Source organism: Marmota monax, unplaced genomic scaffold (genome assembly GCF_021218885.2).
Source record: "Marmota monax isolate L192 unplaced genomic scaffold, Marmota_monax_Labrador192_F-V1.1 WCK01_AAM20220418_F8-fsc00244, whole genome shotgun sequence".
NCBI classification, from domain to species: Eukaryota; Metazoa; Chordata; class Mammalia; order Rodentia; family Sciuridae; genus Marmota; species Marmota monax.
The window spans coordinates 10693-37190 of record NW_026692962.1 but is presented as its reverse complement, the minus strand read 5'-3'; the positions used below and the strand labels follow the sequence as shown (position 1 = coordinate 37190).

The following is a 26498-nucleotide window of genomic DNA, read 5'->3' as shown; positions in this document are numbered from 1 at the left end:
GTTACCTGTACAAAAGCAACTCCTGTCATCAAAATTATTAGGGAGAGCCATTGGTATACACCCAATTTTTTACTGAGCATAGACACAGAAAATAATGCTGTTGTAAGAATTTTCAACTGATATGTGACCTGAAAAAGAAAATAGCAATATTATTAATGCTTGTTTGTTTCTTACTTAAAAGGACAATTCAAATTAATTTCAAGTACCTGATAAGTAGCTGCATCTAGATTTGATAGTGCCACATATAGTAAATTATTCTGAAGAGTATATATCCCTGATGGAATAGCAAGTTTAAGTGTTTCCATAGGTTTATTAAGAATTTCATCGTGCAGTACTCGATTCAGTGCTCTTAGACTACATTCTAGAATAAACAAGTGAAATGGGAAAAATCAATATTTAGGTAACTCTAAGTAAGTTGTACATTCATTCTCTCAAGACCTTAAATTTCCTCATTTGTAAAAAACAAAACTCAGCTACATGTTAGGATGTTTTCAGGTCTAAAATATACTTTTATGATGCTAATTTTTCAAGTGTTAATTATTAACAGGTAGCATATTAAGAAGAGCATTATTCTTACATTCTTTCTGATGTGTAACCAATTTGCTCATATATTCACACATACATACACAAACATTTATGATAACTAAAGGCTCAACAAAGTATTAACATGTTAACCAACTATCCTTGCTTTACTATATAACATTATAAAAATTTTATTTTGTGCATTTCATTTATCATCAGCCATTTGTGCAATTAATAATTATGAAAACTTCAATCATGAAAAGGGGTAGGTTTGGATGGAAAACCCAAATAAAAGTAGCTCAATTTGACTTACATAGCATGAGTCCAAATCTAATGATTCTACAGCAGCTCAGTGAACCAGGCTTCTCAATATATAAATATATTGGCTTTTTATACTTTCACAGTTTTCACTTTCAGTTGTCTCTGCATGATATCCAACAGGTTCACCAAATGACTAATGAACCTCTGGTTCTTGTTTCATGCAACAAGAAGGAAGAGACAACAAAAGCCTTGTAGGTATCTTACTCTCATTTCTGGAATATGTTATATTACCTACCCCTAGCTATAAGGAAGCTGGGAAATCACATCTTTTCCTTTATTTTATACACATTAAAGACAAAAAGAAAACAGAGAAAGGAATTGGAAATAGACTTTGAGCTAACCAACCTACAGTATTAATCACGCACACACAGACACACACACACATGCACACACACAGTCCAAAGAACTTTGACATATGAATCTCTCCAGAAAGGAGAAATTCTAAGGAACTCTAATGCTTTATTTTAATGATTTTCTCTCTAATATAAAATAGGAAAACTTTAATATGAAAATTTTTTGAAATGAAAGAATTTTAAAGATTGCTGTTACCTGCCCTTTTCTCAACCCAAAATAGTAAAATTAACAAAAATAAAAACTGAACTATTTTTTTCCTTTATCAGAAAAAATCTAAAATGTCAGCTTACGTTCTGAATGTAAAAATTTAAAGAATTGATGCTATCATATACTTTTCTCACAAGTACTTTAGGGGAGGCTGTCCTCCACATTCCTGCCAATTTCTGGTATTGTTACTTTTTATTTTTGTCAACGTGAGGGCAATAACATTATGTCTCTTGGTTTTAATTTCCCTGATTGCAGGTTTTTATTTGTTTGTTTTTCCAGCACTAGGGACCAAACTCAGAGCCTTGCTCATGCTGTGCAGACACTCTGCCACTGAGCTATACCCTCAGCCCTGGACCTCTTTTATGTATTTACTGGCCAGTCAGGTTTCCTCTTTGTGAACTGCCTATTTATATCCTTTGACCCCTTTTTTACTGAGCTGTTGTCTTTTCTTACTGAATTGTCAGAGTTCTTTGTAATTCTGATTATTAATTTTTGGTGGTTACATGTAATAAAAATATATTTTCTCAAACTATGATTAGCCTCCTCACTTGGTTTGACATACAGGATTTTTCATTTTAATATATCTACCCCCAAATTATCTATTTTTTCCCTTTATGGCTTATTTTTGTTTTGTATCTTGTTTTAAATCATTCATAGACCATGATCATAAAGTTTTGTTTTTAAGGGCTGGGGTTGTGGCTCAGTGGCAGAGCGCTTGCCTAGCATGTGTGAGGTACTGTGTTTGATTCTTAGCATCAAGTATCAATAAATAAAATAAAAGTCCATTGACAACTAAAAAATATTTTTAAAATAGTTTTATATTAAAATGTCAATATTTTGTCCACTTGGAATTTATTTTTGTGCACAGTGTGCTTATTCATGCTTTAGTTCACTGAAATTTGGTTTTATCATCTCTCCACAATGTAACCATTTATGCTAAAGATATCTTTGGCTCTACAATGTTAAATGTAGTGTATACTTGTATTCACCTAGACCTTAGCAAAAACACTCATTTCTCAGCCTTTCTATTATGTTTTTATGTCTTGCTGATGGCTCCTTTACAGTCCTTCTCTTACTGATCCTGCCTTCTGAATTAGACCTCTAAATATTGGGAATGCTAACAAAGTTCAGACTTTGGCCCTTCTTTCTTCTAGTACATATGATAGCTTATCTTATCCAATCCTTGACTTAAAAAAAATTTCCTTTTTACCACAATTGACTTTTATTAAAACAATCTATAAGCTGACAAATCCCTGAGCTTCATATTCATATACTCTACTATTTCACATACCAATTTGAATGCTTTATATGTGTCTCAAACTTAATATGGCCCAAAGAGAAGCCTTACATTTCCTCCAAATCTTTTAGATATCAATCTTTAGCACCCAGGAATTTAATCTAAAAACCTAAAATCATTATCCAAACTGGACTCCTCCCTTTTCCTGGCTTTCACTCTATTATCAAGTCATGTCAAATATAGTTCAAAAGAAGATATACAAATGGCTGAGAAGCACTTATAAATATACACTCAAAAGAAATAAAAGGGACTCAACCAGACATTTGTACATCTACTGCAGCATTTCTCATTGTTCATTCCAGCATTATTTACAATAACCAAAAGGTGGAAACAACCCAAGTGTCCATCAACATATGAATAAGTAAATAAAACATGGTATATATATACAATGAAATATTTTTCAACCATAAAAAGAAATAAAGTTCTTATTTAGAGCAGTAGAGCACTTGCCTCACACATGTGAGGCACTGGGTTCAATCCTCAGTACCACATAAAAATAAATAAAGGTATTTGTCCATCTACAACTAACGAACTAACTAACTAAATAAATAAAATTCTGATACATGTTACTACATAGATAAATCTTGAAAACATTATAAACGTTATGATTCAACTTATATGAAATATCTGGACTAGGTATTTCATACAGACAGAAAGTAAATTAGAGGGCTGGGATGTAGCTCAGTGGTAGAGTGCTTGCCTAGCCTAGCATAATTGGGGCTCAGGGTTCTATCCCCCGAATCAAGAAAAAGAGAGAGTAAATTAGAGATTATTGGGGAATGGCGATAAAGGCCAATGGGGAATTTTACCCAAGAGTTTCTGTTTCAGATGATGAAAAAGCTTTGAAAATTGGCCATGTTTGTACAACACTATAAATGCGGTTAATGCCAATGATTTATGCATTAAAAAATCATTACAATGGCAAATTCTAAGTTACATACATTTATTACAATTGATAACAAAGTACTCCAAAAACCATCAAATGGTACATTTAAAATTGATGAATACATGCACCAGGACCTGGGTTCAATCCTCAATAATGTACACACAAAAAAAAAGGTGACTTGGGGCTGGAGTGTAGCTCAGTGATACAGAATATGCTTAGCATGCTTGAGACCCCAGGTTCAATCCCCAGCTCCAAAAAGAACAAAACAAAACATGCCTGTAATCCCACTGAGGCACAAGTTCAAGGCCAACCTGAGAAATTTAGCAGCACCCTGTCACAAAATAAAAATAAAAATAAGAAGAGTTGGGAATGTAGCTCAGTGTTAGACCACCCCTGGATTCAATCCCTAGTACTGCAAACAACAACAAAACAAAACAAACAAAAAACGGGTGAATTGAATGGTTCATGAATTATATCTCAATGAAACTGTTTTTAAAAACTGAATCAAGGGCAGGGTTGTGGCTCAGTGGTAGAGTGCTTGCATACCACACATGAGGCACTGGGTTCAATCTCTGGCACCACACAAAAATAAAATAAATAAAATAAAGGTATTGTGTCCATTTAAACTTAAAATATACTTAAAAAAAAAACCCCTGTATCAAGGGCTGAGGATGTAGCTCTGTGGTAAAGTGTTTGCCTAGCATGCACGAGATCCTGGGTTCAATTCCTAACACCACAAATAAATAAAGGGAAAACTGAATCAAGTTAGTCATGCCCAACTAATCAATACAGCAAATAAAATAAAAAATCTTCAGTAAAAAGTTCTAACAGTCACAGAATTATAGAATTTACTTTTTCCAAATTATTATACCATAATTGTAAGAAAAGATGATTCATATTTATAGTGTTAATCAGAAGACATGAACCATGATATAGATTAGGATAAAATGCCTTTATTCCCAACTAAATACTAGGACAATCAGACAATGCAAGGGTTCAAATATGTAGTTACCTATATGTTTACATCTATACGTAAATTAAATTAGTTACACTAAGTAAAAACAAAAAACCTAGATACCTACTACTGTCTTTGTAGACTAATAAAAGGCAGGCCATTATCTTCAAAAGTTCAGCAACCACCACTGCTGTAGAAGATAGATAACGAGGTCCTTCCTCTTTTAAAGTCCTAGAATAACGCATGGTTAGAACCAAACTGGTAGTCTGAAAGACCAAAATTCCCAGGGAAAGGTATTTTAGGTTGGCAGACATAGTTTTATCTTCATTTGCCTGAAAAACAAAATAGACAGGGCAAGTAAATAAAATTACAAAATACAGAAACAAATATCCAACATGAGACTTCTGATTCCAGACAAGATGAAGTAAGCAACTATTCTTCCTTCTTAACCTAAAGACAAAAAGGAACTACTATCAGAAGGCTCTGAAAGGTGAAGAAAATAAAGTAAATTGGCTGAAGACATAAGATTTCAAGGAATAACCCAGCAACAAATTCCTAGGAGACTTTTTGCCATCTATATTTTCTACTCTGGGTGCCACAATAACTCACAACCTGGAATTACTAACAGGAATAGAACAATAACAACAAAGTAGTAACAAGAAAAACCCAGTTCCTCTAACCAAAAGACTAACACAGCAGATCTAACACAGTCCTAAGACAACACAACAAAACCCGTTCAACTGGCACAGGCTATGTTGATCATCACCACTCAGATCAATGGGAGCAGAGGTAGTACCCTTTCCTACCCACCAAAGAATCTGCAACCATAGACACTATGGAGTAGAGCCCTATTAACCATTTCTACCATAAACAAGTTGAATATAAGCAAAGAGGCAGTGCCCAGTGTCCTACTACTAATACAGATTGAAGAAGGAACCAGAGTCTCATAATACTCAAAATGTCCAAGATGCAATCCAAAATGAGTATACTCATTCCCCAAACAAGGAAAAACCTCAACTTGAATGAGGAAAGATAATCAATAGACAATAATGCAGAGGTGGCCTAGACGTTGAAATTATCAGAAAAGAATTTCAAAGAAGGTTGGGCACAGTGATGCACATCTGTAATCCCACCTACTCAGATAGCTGAGGGAGGTGGATCCTGAGTTCAAAGCCAGCCTCAGCAATGGTGAGGCACTAAGCAACTCAGAGAGACCCTCTAAATAAAATACAAAATAGGACTGGGGATGTGGCTCAATGGTTGCGTGCCCCCGAGTTCAACCCCCAGTACCAAAAAAAAAAGTTACCCTGTGTAAAATAAAAAAAGAAGGACTGGATGTAGCTTGGTGGTAGAGCACTGGCTTCAATCACCAGTACCCCCCCCAAAAAAAAGAATTCAAAGATGCTATCATAAAAATTCAGCAAGAAGCAATTATGAACAATCTTGAAATAATTTTAGAATCATGATGATGAAAAATAATGCAGAAATCTGAAAATATATGTCCTCACAAATACCTGTACATGAATGTTGATAGAAGCTTATTTTTTTTAAAAAGAGAGAGAGAGAGAGAGAGAGAGAGAGAGAGAGAGAGAATTTTTTTAATATTTATTTTTTAGTTTTCGGCGGACACATCTTTGTTTGTATGTGGTGCTGAGGATCGAACCCGGGCCGCATGCATGCCAGGCGAGCACGCTACCGCTTGAGCCACATCCCCAGCCCCTTGATAGAAGCTTATAATAACCAGAAATTAAATAAGTGTCCACCAGCTGATGAATTATTAAACTTACTGTGCTATAGTTCTACAAAGATAAACTACTCAGCAATAAGAAAGGAGAAAATACAACACACTAATATAAAAAAATAAAAAGTATCAAAAATATCAAACATATACTAAAAAAATTCAAATGAAACTGTATATACTACACAACTTCATTTTAATAAAATTTCAGAAAACAAAAGGTAAAACTTATATGAAGTGATACATACAAACATATGGTTACCTGCAGCCAATGGTTGGAGTTGATGGTTGACTGCAAAGGGAGAGCAAGAAATTTTTGTTGGTGATGGAAATTTTCTGTATAGTAGTTATATACTGTATCAATTTATCAGAAATCGGGGGTATAGCTCATAGGCACACATGGGGCACTGGGTTTGATCTGCAGCACCACATAAAAACAAATAAGGGCTGGAGCTATAGCTCAGTGGCAAAGCGTTTGCCTACCATGCATGAGGCACTGGTTCAATCCTCACCACCACATTAAAAAAAATAATAATAAAATAAATAAATAAATAAAGGCATTCTGTCCATCTACAACTACAAAAAAATTTTAAATAAATACAGTAAAGGTATTGTGTCCATTTACAACTAAAAATCTTTTTTAAAATTTATCAGAACTCACTGAATTATACATTTAAGTGGGTACATTTGACTGTATAAATTGAAACTCAATAAAGGTGATTTTAGTAATTAAAGATTGAACCAGGTATGGAGACCTATAAATTCCAGCTATATTAGGAGGCTGATGTAGGATGATCTTAAAGTTCAAAGTCAGCCTGGCCAACTTAGCGAAACCCTGTCTCAAAATAATAGGGCTGGAGATAAAGCTCAATGGTATACTGCTCCAGGGTTTCATTCCCCATACTGTCAAAAAATAATGATAAAGAGTAAAAAACTAAAGATTGAGGACGATAAATAATAGCATTCCTCACTATGCTTTCCTCTAAACTTTGGTTCATTCTATCATTCTGTTCTTCACCTCAGCTAACTATCTTTTCCATGATTCCATCTTCCACATCAAATTCTTTGAATACAATCTTTGTTAATAGTGTATATCTCCAAGTTCTCAGAATCAAGCCACATTAACGGCTCTAGATATATGATCATTTTTTCCCCTAACTACTAAACATTGCAATAGCATATAATATACTCAAACAGATTTAACAATTATCATTTAGTTTCTTTATTATTTTAGGCTACTTATGATTGCAGAGAAACATATTCTTAAATTTTTTGTATTAGTGCATTAAAGTTTTATATAATATTGGATTTAATTCTGACAATTATACATGCCTAGAATATAATTTGCTCCAAATTAGTCCCTAGTACGTCATTTTTCCCTCTCCTTATCCCTCCCTCTGTTCCCTTTCCTCTACTGTACTGGTCTTTGTTCTATTTACTTATAGTTTTTAAAAATTAATTCATTATACATATACATAAAGGTAAAATTTACCAGGTGCAGTAGTGCATGACTATAATCCCAGGGACTTGGGAGATTGAGGCAGGAGGATCACAAGTTCAAGACTAGCCTCAGCCCTTAGGGAGCCCCAAAGCAACTTAGTGAGACCCTCTTTCAAAATAAAAAATAAGCCGGGTGTGGTGGCACACGCCTGCAATCCCAGCGGTTTGGGAGGCTGAGATAGGAGGATTGCAGGTTCAAAGGCAGCCTCAGCAACAGCAAGGTACTAAGCAACTCAGTGAGACCCTGTCTCTAAATAAAATACAAAATTGGGCTGAGGATGTGGTTCAGGGGTTGATCTACAAAATAGGGCTGGGGATGTGGCTCAGGGGTCGATCGAGTGCCCTGAGTTCAATCCCTAGCACCAAAATAAATAATTAAATAAATAAACAAATAAATAAATAGTGCTGGGAATGTGAATCAGTGGTTAAGCACCTTGGATTCAATCTCTAAAACCAAAACAAAGATTAAAGTTCACTATGGCATATTATATATGTACAAATTTGGTCAGTTTCATTCCACCATCTTTCCTTCTTTCCTTCTCATATCCCTCCTCCCTTGCTCACCATCCCCTTCCTTTATATCACTTAATTATCTCTGTTCTACTGAGAAACCTATTATCAAAGGAATAAAGTCTAGCTACTAAATTTGACAGCTCCTACATATGCCTCAATCACAATGTCACACCCATGAATATAAGGATAAATTTTTAATGTTGAAATATATGTTCACCATTAAATATACATACATAATTATTGGAAAAAATATATTGATTTTAATTTCAGAGACAAAAATTATATAATATACCTTTTTGTTACACAAAAGACAAAGTTAAGAGGAAAGAATACATAGACTTATTCATCAAACATTTATCTCACTTTTGTAAACATGCAATAGCAAAGGATCTAATATGAAATAAAATTATAGCAGTTTATAGGTGGAAGATGCTTTAGAAATTATTTAATATAATCTCATCATTTTAAAAAGGAAGAAAATAGTAAATAGTGAAGTTAGAAGACTTGTTCAAGTGATTAGAAATATCAGCTTATATAGTTAAATATTAGCTTCCCTGGTTCACACTACATTCAACTGTAAAATTCTAGGGACATCCTGGTTCCTTTATCTCTGAATGGAAAGAGTAAGTTGCCAGCAACCTATATTTGGCAAAGGCATCTAATTCTCCTGGAAACAATGATTTCAAATCTGTTCAAGGAAGTCTTTTATTTAGTCTATGCTACCAAGATAATATTATGTACTGGTTTTAACAGTAATTCCCTAACTCCTATGCAAATAGAATTTTGAGAGGTTAGTTTCTAAGCTAGAGTATAATTTCTAAATTTTGTTTTTCATTTCCAAACATACACATTATCAATATAAATATTCATAATCATAATACAGTATCTCTTATGATGTACTTGTTTTGTTTTGTTTTGGTACCAGGAATTGAACCCAAGAGTGCTTAACACTGAGCCACATCCCCATCCCTTTTTATTTTTTGAGAAAGGGTTGCACTATGTTGCTTAGGGCCTTGCTGAATTGCAGAGGCTGGCTTTGAACTTGTGATCCTTCTGCTTCAGCCTCCTGAGTAGCTGGGATTACAGGCATGTGCTGCCATGCTCAGGCTATAAAGCATTTTTTTTAACAAGTTGAAAGTAGAACATATGCAAATAAGTAATCATTTGTATCAGAATCCCTATAAAAATTACAATTTAACTTACCATTCTACCAAAGGGAAGAATAAACTCAAAATGAAAATAATCAAAATAGTCATATTTATAGGATTATACAAATAACATAGTTTGGTTTGGGAATACAATATATGTAAAACTAAGCAAATACATAACAAACCACTAATATAAACTGGCCAAAACAAAGATTTCTATGATTTATAAAATGAATATTATTTTTTCATTTGAATATCTAAACTACATACACTTCAAAACTGAAAATTTTAAACAATTTCACATTTAGGATTTAATTTTAGTCCTTTTTACATTTTTTTCCCTTACCCCAAATTCCCCTTTTATCCTTCCAGATGTTCTTAATCCTCTTGCTTCCAGAGAATTTGTTTGTTTGGGGATATTTAGATTTGTTTGCTTGTTGGATATTATTTTTTCATTAAAATTTCCTATAAGAAACTTACCAATAATCAAGAAGAAACAGTACTAGATTCTTTCATATACATAGCTTCATGTGATTTACTGTCAAAAATCTTGTTTTGTTAGGTACAGTGGCACACACCTGTGATTCTAGCTACTTGGGAGGCTGAGGCAGGAGGATTACAAATTCAAGACCAACTTAGGCAATTTGGCAAGACCATGTCTCAAAATAAAAAAAAAAAAGGCTGAAGGTATAAGGTATAGCTCAATGGTACAATGCCCCTGGATTTAATCCTCACAGTACCAAAAGTGCGGAGGGGGACCAACCATTTTATGTTTTTAAGATTTGCTGTTAAAAAACAGTTAAAGTGCCCCTGGGTTCAAGCCTTGGTACCAACAAAACAAAACAAGTATGCAAACAAAGCAAACAAAACAAAACACCCACCAGTCAACAGAATGGGATACAGTTCAGTGGTATAGCACTTTTCTAGAATGCATGAGGCCTTTGGTTGGATCCCCAGGTTTGTTTGTTTGTTTGTTTGAATTAACTACTATATAATTTACAACTTAGGGAACTGCAGGTTCTGGGCAGGATCTACCACTACTACACCCTTAACCCCAAATTAGACTGATCTGATATATAATTGATATAGCAATTATACTGCTAGTACCTTCCCCCTGCCCACCGTACTGAGGACTGAACCCAGAACCTTCTTCCACTGAGCTATATTCCCAGTTTTTTTTTTTTTATTGTTGTTGTTGTTTGGTTTTTTTTTTTTTGAGGCAGGGTCTAGCTAAGTTGCCCTGGCTGGCCTCAAAGTTGAGATCCTCCTGCCTTTGCCTCCGGAGTCACTGGGATTACAGGCATGTACTGCATGCATCACCACACTGGATTTACACTGCTAGTAGTCCCAAAAGTCCTTCCAGTACTTCTGAAGTCCATTCCTTACTCACAAGAATATTTCTAGGTTTGTTTAATCTAATAAATCTTTAGTCTAATAAATCTAATAAATCTTAGTCTAATAAATATTTTTCTTTTTCTTTTTCCTGGTGCTGAGGATGGCACCCAGGGCCTCACACAAACTAAGAAAGGGCTCAAACCACTAAGCGATATTCCCGGTCCTTCCTAATGAATCCTGCCCTTGCTTACTAATTGCTACTTTTCATTTGAAATTGGATAAATTTGCTATTCATAAAGCTGAGCCTTGTAATTTTAAAATTCACACATGGGGAGGAAATGTACAAAATTTCTTTCACTAAGCTCCATTCATTTGGATTTGTTGAGTTTGATAATGACTTCACTAGAAAGTTCTTTTGCATTTTGTACAAAAAAAATTAGTAAGCTTATTTCAAGGTCAAAGACATTCTCACTAATTATTAAACAGTCTTAATTGAAAAGTGTGTGTGTGGGGGCTTCTGGAACATAACCAAGTGGCAGAACACTTGCCTAGCATGTGTGAAAACCTGGGTTTCATCCCCAACAATGAAAAAAATAGAAGGGGGAGGGCAAGGAGGAGAAGAAAGGTTTTTCAAACATACTAGAAGGAATTAAAGTAGCTCCTAAAGAGCCTTGCTTTATAAAGTTCAGTCACCCAATTCTGAGTTGCTTTAAATATTACACACACACACACACACACACACTTCAGGACTGGGTGTAGCTCTGTAGTAGAATGCTTGCCTAACATACATTAAGGCCTGAGTTTCAATCCCTAGCACCACAAATATACAAATGGCAACATATTATATTACATAATATATATATTATTAATGTATACTATTTCTACCACCTTCCCCCTTAATTAATCAGGATTACTGAGAAATCAGTTGTATATACCATTAATAGCATTACAGATATTAAGTTTCTGAAATTTTCAAAACATATAAATTAATAATTTCTATTTTTCGGGGGGGGGGGGCAATACTAGAAATTGAACATAGGGCTTCACACATATCAAATGCCAAACACTCTACCACTAAGGTACAACCTCAGCCCTTTTTACGTCCTTTTTCTTTTTCTTTCTTTTCTTTCTTTTTTTTTTTTTTATGGTGCTGGGGATTGAACCTAGGGCTTTGTGCATATGAGGCAAGCATTCTACCAATTAAGCTATGTCCCCAGCCCACAACCTCAGTCCTTTTTATTTTATTTTTGAGACAGAACTTTGCTAAATTGCACTGGCTGGCCTTAGAACTTGTGATCCTCCTGCCTCAGCCTCCCAAATAGCTGGGATTACAGGAATGCACTACCACAATGGACTTTCTCTTCATCTTTTCAAAGTTAAAATAGATCCTGTTTAGGGGCTGGGGATGTGGCTCGCCTGGCATGCGTGCGGCCCGGGTTCAATCCTCAGCACCACATACAAACAAAGATGTTATGTCCGCCGAAAACTAAAAAATAAATACTAAAATTCTCTCTCTCTTTAAAAAAAAAAAAAAAAAATAGATCCTGTTTAGACAAATCTGAAAATCAGTATGGTTATGAACTTACTTCCTGTAGCTTACCAATATACAGCCAATAAAAATATTTAGGTCTGTGTATGCAGCCTATCATTTTACTGAGACAATATCTATATTTTGCTGATACCTGTGTCCAGCCATTAACAATTAAAAAAACCCTAAATGTTTAGTCAATGTTTTAAAACTGCAATAAAACACACATTTTTAAGACTATTGCATATAATAAGATATGTTTATAAATCAATTTTCTTTCTATTGTAAAAATAAAAGGTTAAATTTCTAAGTTTTGATTGTAAGAGTGAACTACATTTACTAAATACTAATTGTGAAATATACTCCCTTAGTATAGTATAATAATATACCAGAGGTTAAGGACATAACAGTATTTATAAAAATACATGTTATAAGTGTTATCCAAGTATGGCTGCATTCTTCACTAGTCAGAAACAACGACTGGTGTAAAAAACAAACCTTTTAACATTTTTCCAAGTAAATGAACAGAAAAGTAAACACACAGAGATTTTTTTTTTTTTTTTTTGCATTTTTTTGGTCCATTATCTTCCATGATGCCAAAACTTTAAAATCTAAAAACTAGCTGGACACTAAATAATGACAAAATTCATCATGATTGATTTTATTTCTGATACTAATATTTATATTTTTTTCTAACTACCTTAGAAGTAGATATTGAAGGATATAGAAAATGACAACCCCCCCCCCCCAAATTGTCTGGAGGAAGAGGGAGGGAGAAGGCAATCATAAGTCCTTTCCCAGTAAAGATAGGCCCTGAGGGAAAAAAGCAAGCTTTCATTCCCAGCATCCCTTCCCAACCACAATTGGTCCTGAAAAGGGGAAAGGTGTATACTGAAATGCTGGTCCTTTCCCATTGCCAATGAGTCCTGAACGGAGAAAAGCAAACAGTGAAGCTCTGGGTAACAATGCATTCCAGAAGAGGAAGATAAGCGAGGAAAACTGAGTTCAGAGCTTTTCCCACTGACAATGAGTTATGGGCTTTTTACAACTTCTTTCCTGACTGTCCAAACCAGCTCATTCTGCTTCAGTCTCCAATAATTAAACCACCCTCATTGTGGTTTAACTATAAAATTCAAACCCCTCTGTAACTGGTAGCCATTTTCCTACCCAGAAAACAAGGCCCTTCAGTGCCTGATTGATTGACTCCACTGTGGAATAAAGGAAAGCCTGATGATCCATTTGAGGTCTGCATCCATCTCAGTTATTTGTGCTTCCATAATGGTGCTGAAACCATTTGGGTTATCTTTGCTTACAGATATAATACTAAAAAAAAAAAAAAAAAAAAAAAAAAAGCAATAATATTCTGTACTCGAAATCCATTGTGGAAAAATCCAAAACCTTCTTTTTTGTGTAAATGAAAGAAATGAAGAAAAGTAATTGAGCCACATCCCTAGCCCAGCTTAACCAACTCTTTATCATTTACAGGTTCCTATTACATACTAAGTTAAACAATGTTTCATTGTTTCTCCTTTCCTTTCTTCCTCATGGTGTCATGTGTCTGTTTATATAAGACAAATATCACCTGTATGTAAATTACATTGCTGTCAATTTTTAACTTATTTCACTGACTGCAGAGTTTCCATTACCTACATATAATTAAAATCAATATACAAATATTTCTTCAATTATACAAATTTAAAATCTGTCTTCCAATTTTTAGATAAAAATTATTCTGTATTCTTGTACTATTTAAATAAAGTCAGTGATTTGAAAACAAAATGACCTAGTAAACAGAGGTCTAAGATCCCCTTCAGAATGTGTGTGCCAAGTAACAATGTACTCCTTCCCTCCCTCCCATTTCCCCACCTATGTGCTATCCTGCTATACCATTTTCTTCTGTGGTCATTTCCCACAAAAGGCAGGAGTTAAAGATATTCTACAGATAACAGAGACTAATATAAAAGATGAATAGACCACTCATTACTAAAAGTTCAAGACTTAAAAGAGAAGGAGCAGAAGTAAAAAACAAAAACAACAACAAAAAGGAGATAACAAACAATTCTCTAGATGGCAATAAGCCATCAAATATTTAAGACATACTTAGTATGATGAGTGCATGCAATCATGAACAAGACAAACTTTCTTCATGAGGCTTACTCTCTAGCATGAAGGCACATTATTCAAACAATTAAAAAAAATACTGCGTGTAATTTCTATAACAGGCACAAAACAAAATATTACAAGAAAATTATAATCTTGTTTTATGTCAACTTGGTTAAGCTCCAACAACATTGCCCCCAACCCATTCTCTGCATGGTGCTGAATTCTAGTTGATTAAACACAATATATGCATAAGAGTTGGAAAGAAGAAATGAAGCAAGACCCATCACTCTCTAAAGACTGTCAGGGTTAAATGTGGTTTGAGAAAACAGATGCTAATAAGTTTCAGTTTATTCCTTCTCTGCCTTGCCCTACATTAGCTCTTCCTTCCAACTGCTGACCCGCTGAGCAACAAAAGGCCACAGCCCTCCACCAGACTCTGTGGACACAGAAAGACAGCTACACAGAAGTGACAGCTTTCTATAAACCCTTCCACCAGTTTCATTTTATGGTCCTATTCTGTCAGCAAGACACAGATGGATTCCTGTATTCCTCTGGAAGCTCTGACTTGTCTACCCACACCAGTGTTTAGGAGGGCTGCTTAGTGACTTTACAGTAATCCTCCAATACCCTCTTTTTTGACTTTACTTCCCCTGCCTCCCCCACAATTGTGAAAAGTCTTGTTCCTATTATAAATCCCTAATCCCATAATACTGAAGGATTGTTTTCCTGACTGAACCCTAACTGATAGTTATGGTACCAAATGTGGTTCCAGGATAATAGAACCATAAGGTGATAGGAATCTGGAATCAATTTTCAAATCTGACTAGATTAATGGTAAAGGAGACACTGGTAGTTCATCAGGTAGAAGAGTTACTTCAACTTTCACTTGTGCATAAATATCTGCAATCAGAATAAGATTTTGGGTAATAAAAAGTTGCTGACACAGATATTTAATTAGAAATAGAAGAATAAATATTTTTACTGATGGCTTCTACATTAACTAGAATTCTTGGAGAAAGAAAAGAATGAATGTGAGGCCCTAAAAATCACAGACCAAGAACCAATAAGAAAGCTTACAATGGCCCTAAAACAAAATTACACCTCATTTAGCAGCAAGCTCGACATTTCTGAAAAGCAAATCCAAAATCTGATCCTTATGTAGTCTGAAATAAAAGGCAATTTGAGTTTATAATTTGATAGAATCTCATGATCCCACATTCTATGTATTTTTATAATCTCTATATCTTAGCACACAGAAATGTTTGAGGATTATGGTAGGCTCAATAATGGCTCCCAGAAGTATCAGGTCTTGATCTTTGGAAACTGTAAAACGTTACCTTCCTTGGAAAAGGGGATTTTGCAAATGAGATAAAGAGTCTTGGGATGATGGGAAGATTTTCTAGGAATTAAATGGGTAGACACTAAATACCATCAAAAATGATTGAGAGATGTACAAGAGAGAATATATGAAAATCTAATGTACAGTGAATGATACTGTATGGTTTACTTGAGGAAGTATATTTAAGTGTTCTCACCCCTCCACACACAAATGGTATACAGTGATCCATATATAAATTAATTTGATTGAAGTAACTGTTTCAAAAGGTATAGGTATATCAAATCACTGCATTGTGCACTTCATATAGATATAAAAATTTTACTTGTCAATTATACCTCAGTAAATCTGGGAAGTGTGTGTGTGTGAAAGAGAGAGCGGTGGTGGGGGGGGGGGAGTCAGATATTAGGGACTAAACTCAGGGTCTTGAGCATGTCAGGCAAGCCTTCTATCACTGAGCTACATTCCCAGACCAGGAAAAAAGGTTTTTTAAAGAAGAGAATACAGATACACAAGAGAAGGCAATAAAAAGAAGGGGCAGAGAGAGACTTAAAGATGCTGGCCTTGAAAATTGGAATGATGCAGATACAAGCCAAGGAATATTGGCAGTTTTCAGAAGCTAGAAGAGGAAAGAAATGGATCCCTAGAGCCACTGGAGGAGTAAATTCCTGCTGCCATTTTGATTTTAGCCCAGTGATACTGATTTTGGATTTCTGGTCTCCAGATCTGAAAGAAAATAAATTGCTGCTGTTTTAATCCACCATATTTGTGGAAATTTGTTACAGAAGGCACAAAAATTAGTACAAGGACCTGTCTGTATTTTTTTAAATTAATTGTCCTCTATTTTGTGTGTATATTCAGGTAGAAAGCATTTAATGTTTTGGAGGAAGACTGTTTAAAATTTTTTCACTGAGCCAGGTTGTCACTATTTTTATTACCATCTTTGTTTTTATAACCTGAAATATTAATAGCATATAATCAGATATAAAGTTTATAAACTAGAAAAAATGCCAATTGTAAGTTTTCTGTCTGTACTACAGTATTCAAGTTGACTCCTTTAAATATTAATTTATTGTCCAGTTTTGAATATGTTACTTATGTCAAAACAATGTGATATGAAACATAACTATCTCTATCCAGAAAGCCAAACTTAACAATTATTCTATAAGATAATGTTGCTCCCTAAGCATTAACATTAATAACAAAATTCTAACACTTTTCAAAGATTTTTCACATATTTAGAATTAAAGTATAGGAGGGTAATAAAGAAAAAGGGGGCTCTGATTATAGCTCAGTAGTACAATATATGATTAGCATAAGCAAGAACCTGGGTTCAATCCCTAGCACAAAGAGGGGCGGGGAGTGGGAAAGGGAGATGGAAAAGAATGTTATCTATTTAATTGAGTCTGAGAATAAGCCTGAAAGGTGAGGGTCCTTAAAATGATTTTCTTCATACCACTCAAAAACAATAAGCTGGTGTGGTAGAACACATCTGTAATCCCAGCAGCTTGCGAGTCTGAGACAGGTGGTTCGCAAGTTAAAAGCCAGCCTTAGCAACAGCAAGGTACTAAGCAACTCAGTGAGACCCTGTCTTCAAATAAAACACAAAATAGGGCTGAGGATGTAGCTCAGTGGCCAAGAGCCCTGAGTTCAATCGTGGTACATACATACATAAATAAATAAATAAATAAATAATAAATTTTAGGAGGGCTGGGGTTGTGGCTCAGAGGTAGAGCACTTGTTCAGCACAGGTGAGGCACTGGGTTCGATCTTTAGCACCACATAAAAATAAATAAGTAAAGGTACTGTGTCCATCTACAAATAAAAAATATTTTAAAAAAAATAAATTTTAGTATGGAATGAAATGGACATCATAACCCTAAGTACATGTATGAAGACACGAATGGTGTGAATATACTTTGTATACAACCAGAGATATGAAAAATTGTTCTCTACATGTGTAATATGAATTGTAATGCATTCTGCTGCCATACATAAGAAATTAGAATAAAATTAAATAAATAAATTTTAGGAAAATGTGCTTGGTAAAAAAATTTAACTGAAACTTAATAGAATATATAGAATGAGCCGGATTTTATCCTAACTGGTAATCATATTTGGATAATTAATGGAAGATTACCACCTCCCCTAAAAATAAGATTCCAATACTAGAATTCAAATGCTGTGTAGTTTCTTTTTTTCTCAACCACCATTTTTTTCTAAATATGAAACTGCAACCCCTCCCAGGTAAATCCACATTCTTAGATAGTTATATATATTACAGGCTTATGAACTTAAATCATATAGAACATGAAGTACATTAATTACGCTTATTCAGTATTTACTGTTCAAGTCTCACGTCACTCTGCTTGCTAATGGATGGGGCAGGCTTCAGACTCAACTCTAATCCATCCTCTATACAGAAGATATCTTAATGAAATGTAAGCTTGATTATGTTCCTTCCCTGTGTATAAAGTTTAACCAACTCCTTACCAAATGGATGACACAGTCCAAACTCCTTCAAATAGAATAGCTCCTTGTAATCTGGTCCCAGCCTAAATTTCCTGCCATAAACTATTACCTGTATTCTTCATGCATTTTCTGAGCAAATATTTGTCTTAAAAAAAAAAAAAAAAAAAAAAAAACTCTTTCCAGAGGGGTGGGGACTAGCTCAGCTGTAGAAGGATAGCCTAGCATGTGCAAGGCCCTGGGTTCAATCCCTGGTAGTTGGGGGTGGGGGCGGGGGGAACGTGACAAAACAAATCTTTCCAGGGTTGAAGGTGTAGGTCAATAGTAGAATACCTGCTTATCATTGTGAGACCCAGCAATGCAAAAACTATGACTCTGCTTTTTCTACTAGCAGAATTTCTATATATCTTATAGAGCTAATATAGGTCTCTGAGTGAAGTTTCCTAAATCTTCCCAAGCAGACTGAATCCTTTTCCTAATATATTCCCATGCCACTGTGTACATCTTTTATAATAACACTCAAAATTTTATCAAACTAATTTGTTGACATTATTGTATTTCCTATATTTCCTTACCAGCACCTGTCACACATTAGGCATTGACTCTGTTATGTAAATCTTCAGAAGAAAAGAATGATCTCTTTGTGAATTAAATATTTTTTTTTTACACATAAAAGATTCAGATGCTGGCTGAAACTGGTTCTCATGAAATGTTTTCTAATAACTATACTTCATAAGAGAAATTAAATTAATAAAAGAGCCGGGAATATCTACTATACGTCAGATATCTTGCTAGATGCTTTACAAGCATTATCTCATTTAAAGAACATTTAACATGTTAAAGGATGAATTATTTCTTTTACAGATTAAGAAAGTATGGTTCTAAGATATTAAGATTACCATTTGCCTTACATAATATAACATGTCTGACCTCAAATATAAACCCAAGATTTCCCTCAAAGTATAGAAAGGCTGCCTTTGCCAAAAGCAGACTCTTTGCATAGACCTGCAGATGCCCATAGGTAACTGAAAGCAGGATAAAGCTTGGCATGTCTGTGTGCCTTTTTTTTAAAAAAAAAAAAACAAAAAACATTTTTTAGTTGTCAATGAATCTTTATTTTATTTATTTATATGTGGTGCTGAGAATCAAACCCAGTCACACATGCTGGGTAAGCGCTCTACTACTGAGCCACAACCCCAGCCCTCTGCCTTCCTTTTGTCTGTCTCCTTTATTACCTGAAACACTGGGTCAGGTCCCTGTTCAACTCTGCACGTAAACTTGTTAATCATTTATGGAATGTTCATCTAATTCTGGTAATACAAGGTTTATTAGCCCTAAATCTATCCAACCTATCTTGCCCTCCCTTCAAGACTGAGGCAAGATTTGCAGCATCCTGTTTCAGACCCCTGGAGTAACACTTAGAAGTCACTAGTCATTGCCCTACCCAGAGGAGTCACCCCAGGATGAAACTGCCTCCCTAACCAGAAGCAAATATCTCCCGGGAACTAAATTGCTCCTTTCCAGGATTACAGATCTGAATAAGCATCCTGAGCAATAAACAGAAATTACCCCCTCAAGTGATAAAGAATTCTTCAAAACCACTTCACAGAACCAGAAATGAAAAAATGATTGACTATACCACAATTTGACCAAGACTCAGCAATCTCACCCTTCCCCAATTTTTCCTCTACTTAAACCAAAAGCTTATATAAGCACTCCAAAGACAAGGCTGGGACATATAATCTCACTTTCCTTCCTAATACAACCATATTGACTAAGGTTCTTTTCCTGCTTTTTACTATAACCTTTTCTATTTGGTTTTTGGGGTGAGTGACCAGACCTGATTTGCTGGAATCCCCCCAGTCAGGCCTCTGGCTTAGGACTCTATTAACAAAGCACAGGGTCTGTGCAGTAAGGCCTGTGGTTTAATCATGTCTAAGGATTGGCAGATAACTCACCACTATACATGAAGATGTATGCCTCTGGACTCAAACTGCCTGAGTTCAGTCTGACTCCACCATTTAATAACTATAGCACATTAAATAACAGTATGTACCTCACAGAGTAGCTATAAAGATTAAAGAATATAAATTAGATAAAGTGGTTATTATATACTATCATGCTTTACAAATATTCATTCAATACCTTTATAAGATCTACTCATGAATGCTACTAGTAATGTTTGAAATTGGTTTTTATAGCACATATGAATTTAGGAAAAAATTTCTTATATAACTTTTACAGAAAAAAAAACCCAACTCAGAGTAGGTATAAAATCATAAATAGATGCTTTCTTTGTGGAATGAAGTATTTCTTAGCACTTTATCTGAAGTAACCTAAAAGTTTCAGCTTAATTCTAACTTCTACTATGTTGCCTGACATACCATTCCTTTTCAATCAAAATTTGTATAACTAAATATACAGCAATTTCTCTTAAACTGATTTTTTATTTCATTTGATAAGGTATCTCCAATATGGATGGTAAACAGAGTTCTGGGCAGATAATCTGCATAGAAAAGTTGAGTAACATTCTATCTTCTAAGATATTCTCACATTTACACATCAAATACTCTCAAATTTAGTACCAAAACACATTTTTTAAAAAAATAACTAAAAATACATAATAAGCGAGGCACGGTGCTGTATCTGTAGTTTCAGCTACTAGGGAGACTAAGGAAGGGAGGAACACTTAAGGTATGAGTTTGAGACCAGCCTATGAAACACAGTGAAACCACCCATCTCTAAATAAATAAATAACCACAGCACTACACTCTTCCATTAATGAGGAGAATTAAGATGAAGACACTTACTATACATCTGCTTTTGTTAAGCTACCAATTCATATTGATCTGCACTTTAATAATAAACTCATTTCCAAGAATGTTATTAACTACCAGTTTGATGTTCAAGTTATTTCTATTATAGACAATTCTATAATTTCACACACACATACACAAATGAAAAAAAATCCCACAGTTGATTAAAATTAAAATAGAAACTCCTCTCTAAAAATTTCAGAAAAAGCCATGCACCACTGTATCTGCCTATATTCCAGCGGCTCTGGAGACTGAGGCAGGAGGACCTTGAGTTCAAAGCCAGCCTCAACAATTTAGGGAAGCCCTAAACAACTCAGTGAGACTCTATCTCTAAATAAAATACAAAATAGGTCTGGGGAAGTAGTTCAGCAGTCAAATGCCCCTGAGTTCAATCTCTGGTACAAAAAAAAAAAAAAAAAATCAGGAAAGAGAAAAGAAACTCAAAAGTCATACTTCTTAGCTACTGAATGATAAGATTGAGCTTTCAACTGAGAGATTATTTCTATTGATTCTACTTAGTAGGAACTTAGTATGTTGAATGAAGGAATGGATTCCTTCATTCAACTTACTAAGTTCCTACTAAGTAAAAGGCACCTTTGAGGATACAAATTATATTCATTTCAAATATAACTGAAGTAGCCTAAGGAGTGTATATAAGACCTGGGGCAAATTATCTGACCTGACCTTCAATATTCATTTTTTATAAATAAGAATGGGGACTATTAAAAATTGTCCTACCTCAACAATTTACTACTAGGGTCAAATGAGGTACTAAAATGTGAAACAAAAAGGCAATCTCTTATAAGAATATTTGATTAGTAATGAAACTCTGACATAAGGTTATACCACAAAACAAGTTATCCTTATCTCCAGAATATAAAAGTTTGTTTCATTAAATATATTATTAGACATAACAAAACCTTACTAAGAGTATAAAATATCATGATACTGTGCTCAAGTACCAAAGTGCTAAAAAACTTAAAAGGTACAATTACTTTCCTTAAAGAACTTACATTCTAGTAGGGATAATAAAATTCTCAAAGAGCCACAATACAGTATAAATTTAGCAAGCATTATAAGGGTTATAAAGCCCAGCACAAAGAGAAAAAGAATATTTCAGACACATGGTTGATTTCAGAAAGCTTCATAAGGAAGAGGTGGCATATAAGGCATTAAAGAATAGAATTTTTACAAAGACCTTCCTTGTAGGAAAAGACGTTATATAAGCAAAGACCAAGGCAGGTAGGCATACAGTGTGTTCAGAAAATCCAATTCAATTAACTAACTGTAGTATGACTAAAAAATAGATTAAATGGGATAAAGTATTTTTAAAAAATAATGAAAGGGTCATATTGAGTCTTGGAAAGACTTAAATTTTAAAGGACTTTGAACCTCCCTAAATAAACAATTTATAATGGAGATAGGGGTATAGGTCAGTGGTACAGCATTTGCCTAGCATGTATAAGACACTGGGTTCTATCCACAGCACCACAGGGGGAAAAAAAGAAAAAAAGAAAGAAACTTCATTCTGGAGCCAACATAGAGTCACTGAGTACCTAAGAGAAGAATGACCAAAGAATGGCATAAGACCTTTGGATTTAAAAAGCAATTGAGGAGAGTTGGGGGTATAATTCAGTGGTAGAGCACTTGTCTAGCATGTGCAAGACCTTGGGGTTCCATTCCCAGCACCACCAACAAACCAAAGGGCAATGATGGAAAAGTGACTGGAAGGGGAACAGGCTGAAATCAGCAAGTACAGTTTAGAACCTATTGGTTTAGTGTGGAAATAAAAGAGCAAAGAGGAGCCCACTTAGCACAGCGATAGTGGGAATGAAACAGGGAAGAGTTAGGGAGGAAAATCAGAATTAGAAATTCTAAACTTTTAGAAGTTATTATCCCCTTAAAGGAAACAGTGAATAAGCCTACCAAGTAAGAAACTGTATCAAATTTAATCTTTATCTACCAAAGCCCAATACTGATAAAGACTTAACTCTGGTTCCATTTTTGCATTTAATAGAATATAATAAAAGATTCAGGCTTCTATTATAAAATAGTGACATTTAAATGGTTTACTATAAAGCAAGGCCCATCACTACATTTAATATTATTCTTCAATTCATTTGAACTAGATCTTCCTGAATTGAGAGTCCTTTTTGTTGGTTAAATTACAATGTTACTGAAAATCCTGTTCCTCAATACTCAGAACACACACACACACACCCTTGTTCTGAGGGTAATTTTACACAGCCTCAGACACTCCTTGTCCACACATTAACCTTACCAATGGTAACCTTTCCATTTCTTGAAGTCCCTGTGGCTTCTTGAGCGCAAAATCCTGGTCTACTGCATCCGTGCCTATCACAGGGTTACACACTGAGCGGGAGCTCAGGGGACATTCACTGAGGGAATGAGTGACCGCCAGCCTGGCCGACTAGTCACTTCTCTGCACACCTCAGGCTTACAGCACACGGCCGTTTTCATTCGCTTGACACACCCCTCTTCTAAGGATCTTTTTCCTCCTCCACCCAGTACATTCCACACGTCGACGGTCGGAATTGCAACGTGTCACTTCATCTGGTCCCACTCCTGCTTAACTAGTACTTCAGGTCCTCGACACCTTCCACTTCACCCAGACAGACCCCACAGCTTCTGAGCTGCCCAGCCGCCCCGCAGCCGCAGTCCTCCCGGGACCCGCCCCTCCCCAGGAAAGCTCAGGCCTCACCTCCCGCGCAGCTCTGCCAGCGGCACGCACTGGGGCCTGCGGCTCAGCAACGCCGGGCGCCCAAGGCCGCCGAGCTCTAGGGGTCCGTCGCGACTGCTGACCCGCAGCGCCGCCAGCTCCCACCGCCTTCGTCGGTGCCACCTCGGTGCAGCCTAGGCGTTTCCGGGTTCCCGCGGTCCCGTCCTCCAAATGCTCCGGCTTCCGCCTCGGCCCGGGCAAACGCCGTTCCCGGCTCGGCTTTGGCGGCTCCAGCTCTGCACTTGTCAGCTTCGCGCCTAAGGAGATCGTGCCTGGGCTCCTCTGCTGGGAAACGCCGGTGCCGGTTTCCCGTCACTTGACTGCTGGGAGCACTGGCTCTTTTTAGACACCTCCTGGGGGTTCGAGTCAAACGGGATGATTTCTCCCCGTAGACCTCTGCGGGACTGACCAGCTGCAGAGAATGCCACAGTGACAATCTGCTAGAGAAAGGGCAAAGTCCTTTAGGGCAAAGGACCTTGAGAGAGAGTGGGGAGAAGGATCTCGGAAGCTGCGAACCCGCTCCTAAAAATGTCGATGACATGAAAATATTATTAGCACTGGCGTCATTTATCAACCAGTACTCTGGAAAAAAACTTGTTCAGTTGGAAATGACCCCTGCTTCCACTCTGAGACCTTAAGGCTGAGAGGAGCCCAAAACGGTGCAACCAATGAACCTTAGTGACATTAACCAGGAGATGGGGGGAAAGCGGGGAAGTGGGGAACTTGGACTGGAAGAACTCAGTTATGAGGGATTTACCACTTCCTGGCTGCAATGATCTCATACACATTACTTTGGGGTTGGGGTGGAGGGAATGCTACATCCAAGCCCATCTATTTATTTGTTTATTTATCTATCTATTTATTATTGAGACAGTGTCTCACTAAATTCCTCAGGCTGCCTCGAACTTGTGATCCCACTGCCTCATTTTCCGGAGTTCCACAGCAGCCTATTCTGGTGATGGACAGGCTGAAATTAATATTATGCCTTTCTAGTTAACACAATGCTGGTATAAATTAAGCTATGCCTCTTATATTGTAAATAATTTAAACTATGCTTACGGTTGGAAGGAGAGCAGAAAAATAAAGTAACTGTAAGAGTAGAATGATTGACCTTAAATTTTTGTGTAATATGATCTTGAGAAAATTTCTAGATGGTGGAATATCCCTTTTTTTTTTTTTTTGTGCTACTACAGATTGGACCCAGAAATGCTCTACTGCTGAACTATATCCATTTTAATTTTTTATTTGGAGACAGGGTCTCACTAAATCACCCAAGCTTACCACAAACTTACATTTTTGAGGAAGGCCTCAGCCTTCCCAGCCTTTGGGATTACAGACATGGCCACCATTCCTTGCTACAATTTTTTTAAAGTATGTGTGTGTGTATGTGTATTTTTCTTTCTTTCTTTCTTTCTTTCTTTTTTTTTTTTTTTGCCGTGCTTGGAATCCAACCTATGGCCTTCTGCATGCTAGACAGGCACTCTGCCACTGAGCTATACCCCCAACCGATTTTTTTGAAACTATGATGTGCTTGGTATATAATAATAGCTAGGCACTATTCTATCTCTATCTCTGTACACATATACAGATATTCATTCAGAAAATAATAGGTACACAATAAATATGTGTGGATGTAGGGGGAAAGAAATATTAAAATATTTTAAATATAAACCTGCAAGAAAAAGATGCTTTATAATGTAAATACATTCTTTAGTATTGTTCCAGTTTGTTCAGAAAGCTTTAACATGATAAAAATGAGAAGTGGAAACACTTGTAATCATGAAATAGTAACATACACTTTGCCACCTTGAATAGGCATGAAAGTGAAAATGATGAAAAATCTATACAGACAACACAAGACTGGGATCCTAATTAGAATAAGATATATGCCATGTTTATATAAATATGTCATAATAAACTCTATCATCATGTGTAACTACAAAGAATAAATAAGTAAATAAACAAATCTGGTTCACACATTAAAAAGTTAAACCAAATTAACAAGATACAAAATCTAAATAATATAACTCAAAAATTAATAGCATCTGAATAAAAGCTGAATCCCACATGCCCATAAAAAAATAAATTGACATTGTCCAAAAACAACCTGCAGCTTTAAAATTTAAATTTGAGTTTCTAACCATGTAATGAATTATTGTTTGAGCACTACATTTCTATGTAATTAATATATCTCAAAATTTTAAAAATTAACCTCAAGGGGCTGGGTTGTGGCTCAGTGGTAGAGCACTTGCCCAGCATGTTTGAGACACTAGGTTCAATTCTTAGCACTGTATATAAATAAAAAAATAAAAGGTCTGTCAACAACTAAAAATATATTTTTAAAAAATTGACTTCAAGTAAAGAAAATGAAATGGCTGATTTGGTTCTGAAACCAGTTAAATGATTTGTAACAAAGTAAAACATTAGCATGGCATGTTTTCCATCATCACCCATTTTCCTAACAGACAATGAAATGTAAGTGGGCAAATTTTTATTCACCAAAGTCTTGTGATCTATGGTATCAAATATAGAATATCCTTTTAACTGGATTGTTGAACACTGCCAGAGCCTATTATACATTTCAATTTCCCTATGGTTAATCTTTTGAAATCTAAGAGATGTTCAGGCCTGCTGTGCCTAGTAGGCTACTTACACTAAATGCCTCAGTGCTCCCACTGAGCCTATTTTAGATAAAGCTAAGAAGAAGAAGAAAAAGCATTTAAATGCAAG

General features: G+C 35.6%; 1 protein-coding gene across 4 annotated transcripts in view; it reads right to left on the bottom strand.

The window, feature by feature from the left end:
* Slc35a3 (solute carrier family 35 member A3) overlaps positions 1-24065 on the bottom strand; it is a 41566-nt gene extending 17501 nt beyond the window's left edge. Inside the window, exons 1-5 of one of the 4 annotated variants that reach the window (XM_058581968.1) lie at positions 23751-24065; positions 6543-6572; positions 4670-4874; positions 207-361; positions 6-128 (exon numbers count right to left, since the gene is read on the bottom strand). In XM_058581968.1, the coding sequence (XP_058437951.1) occupies positions 6-128; positions 207-361; positions 4670-4856 (465 nt within the window). In that variant the 5' untranslated portion in view covers positions 4857-4874; positions 6543-6572; positions 23751-24065. Of the gene's footprint in view, positions 1-5; positions 129-206; positions 362-4669; positions 4875-6542; positions 6573-23309; positions 23687-23750 lie in introns of those variants that run through there. The other 3 variants (XM_046452339.2, XM_046452340.2, XM_046452338.2) reach the window with 3 other exon arrangements.
* Positions 24066-26498: the final 2433 nt, after the last annotated feature.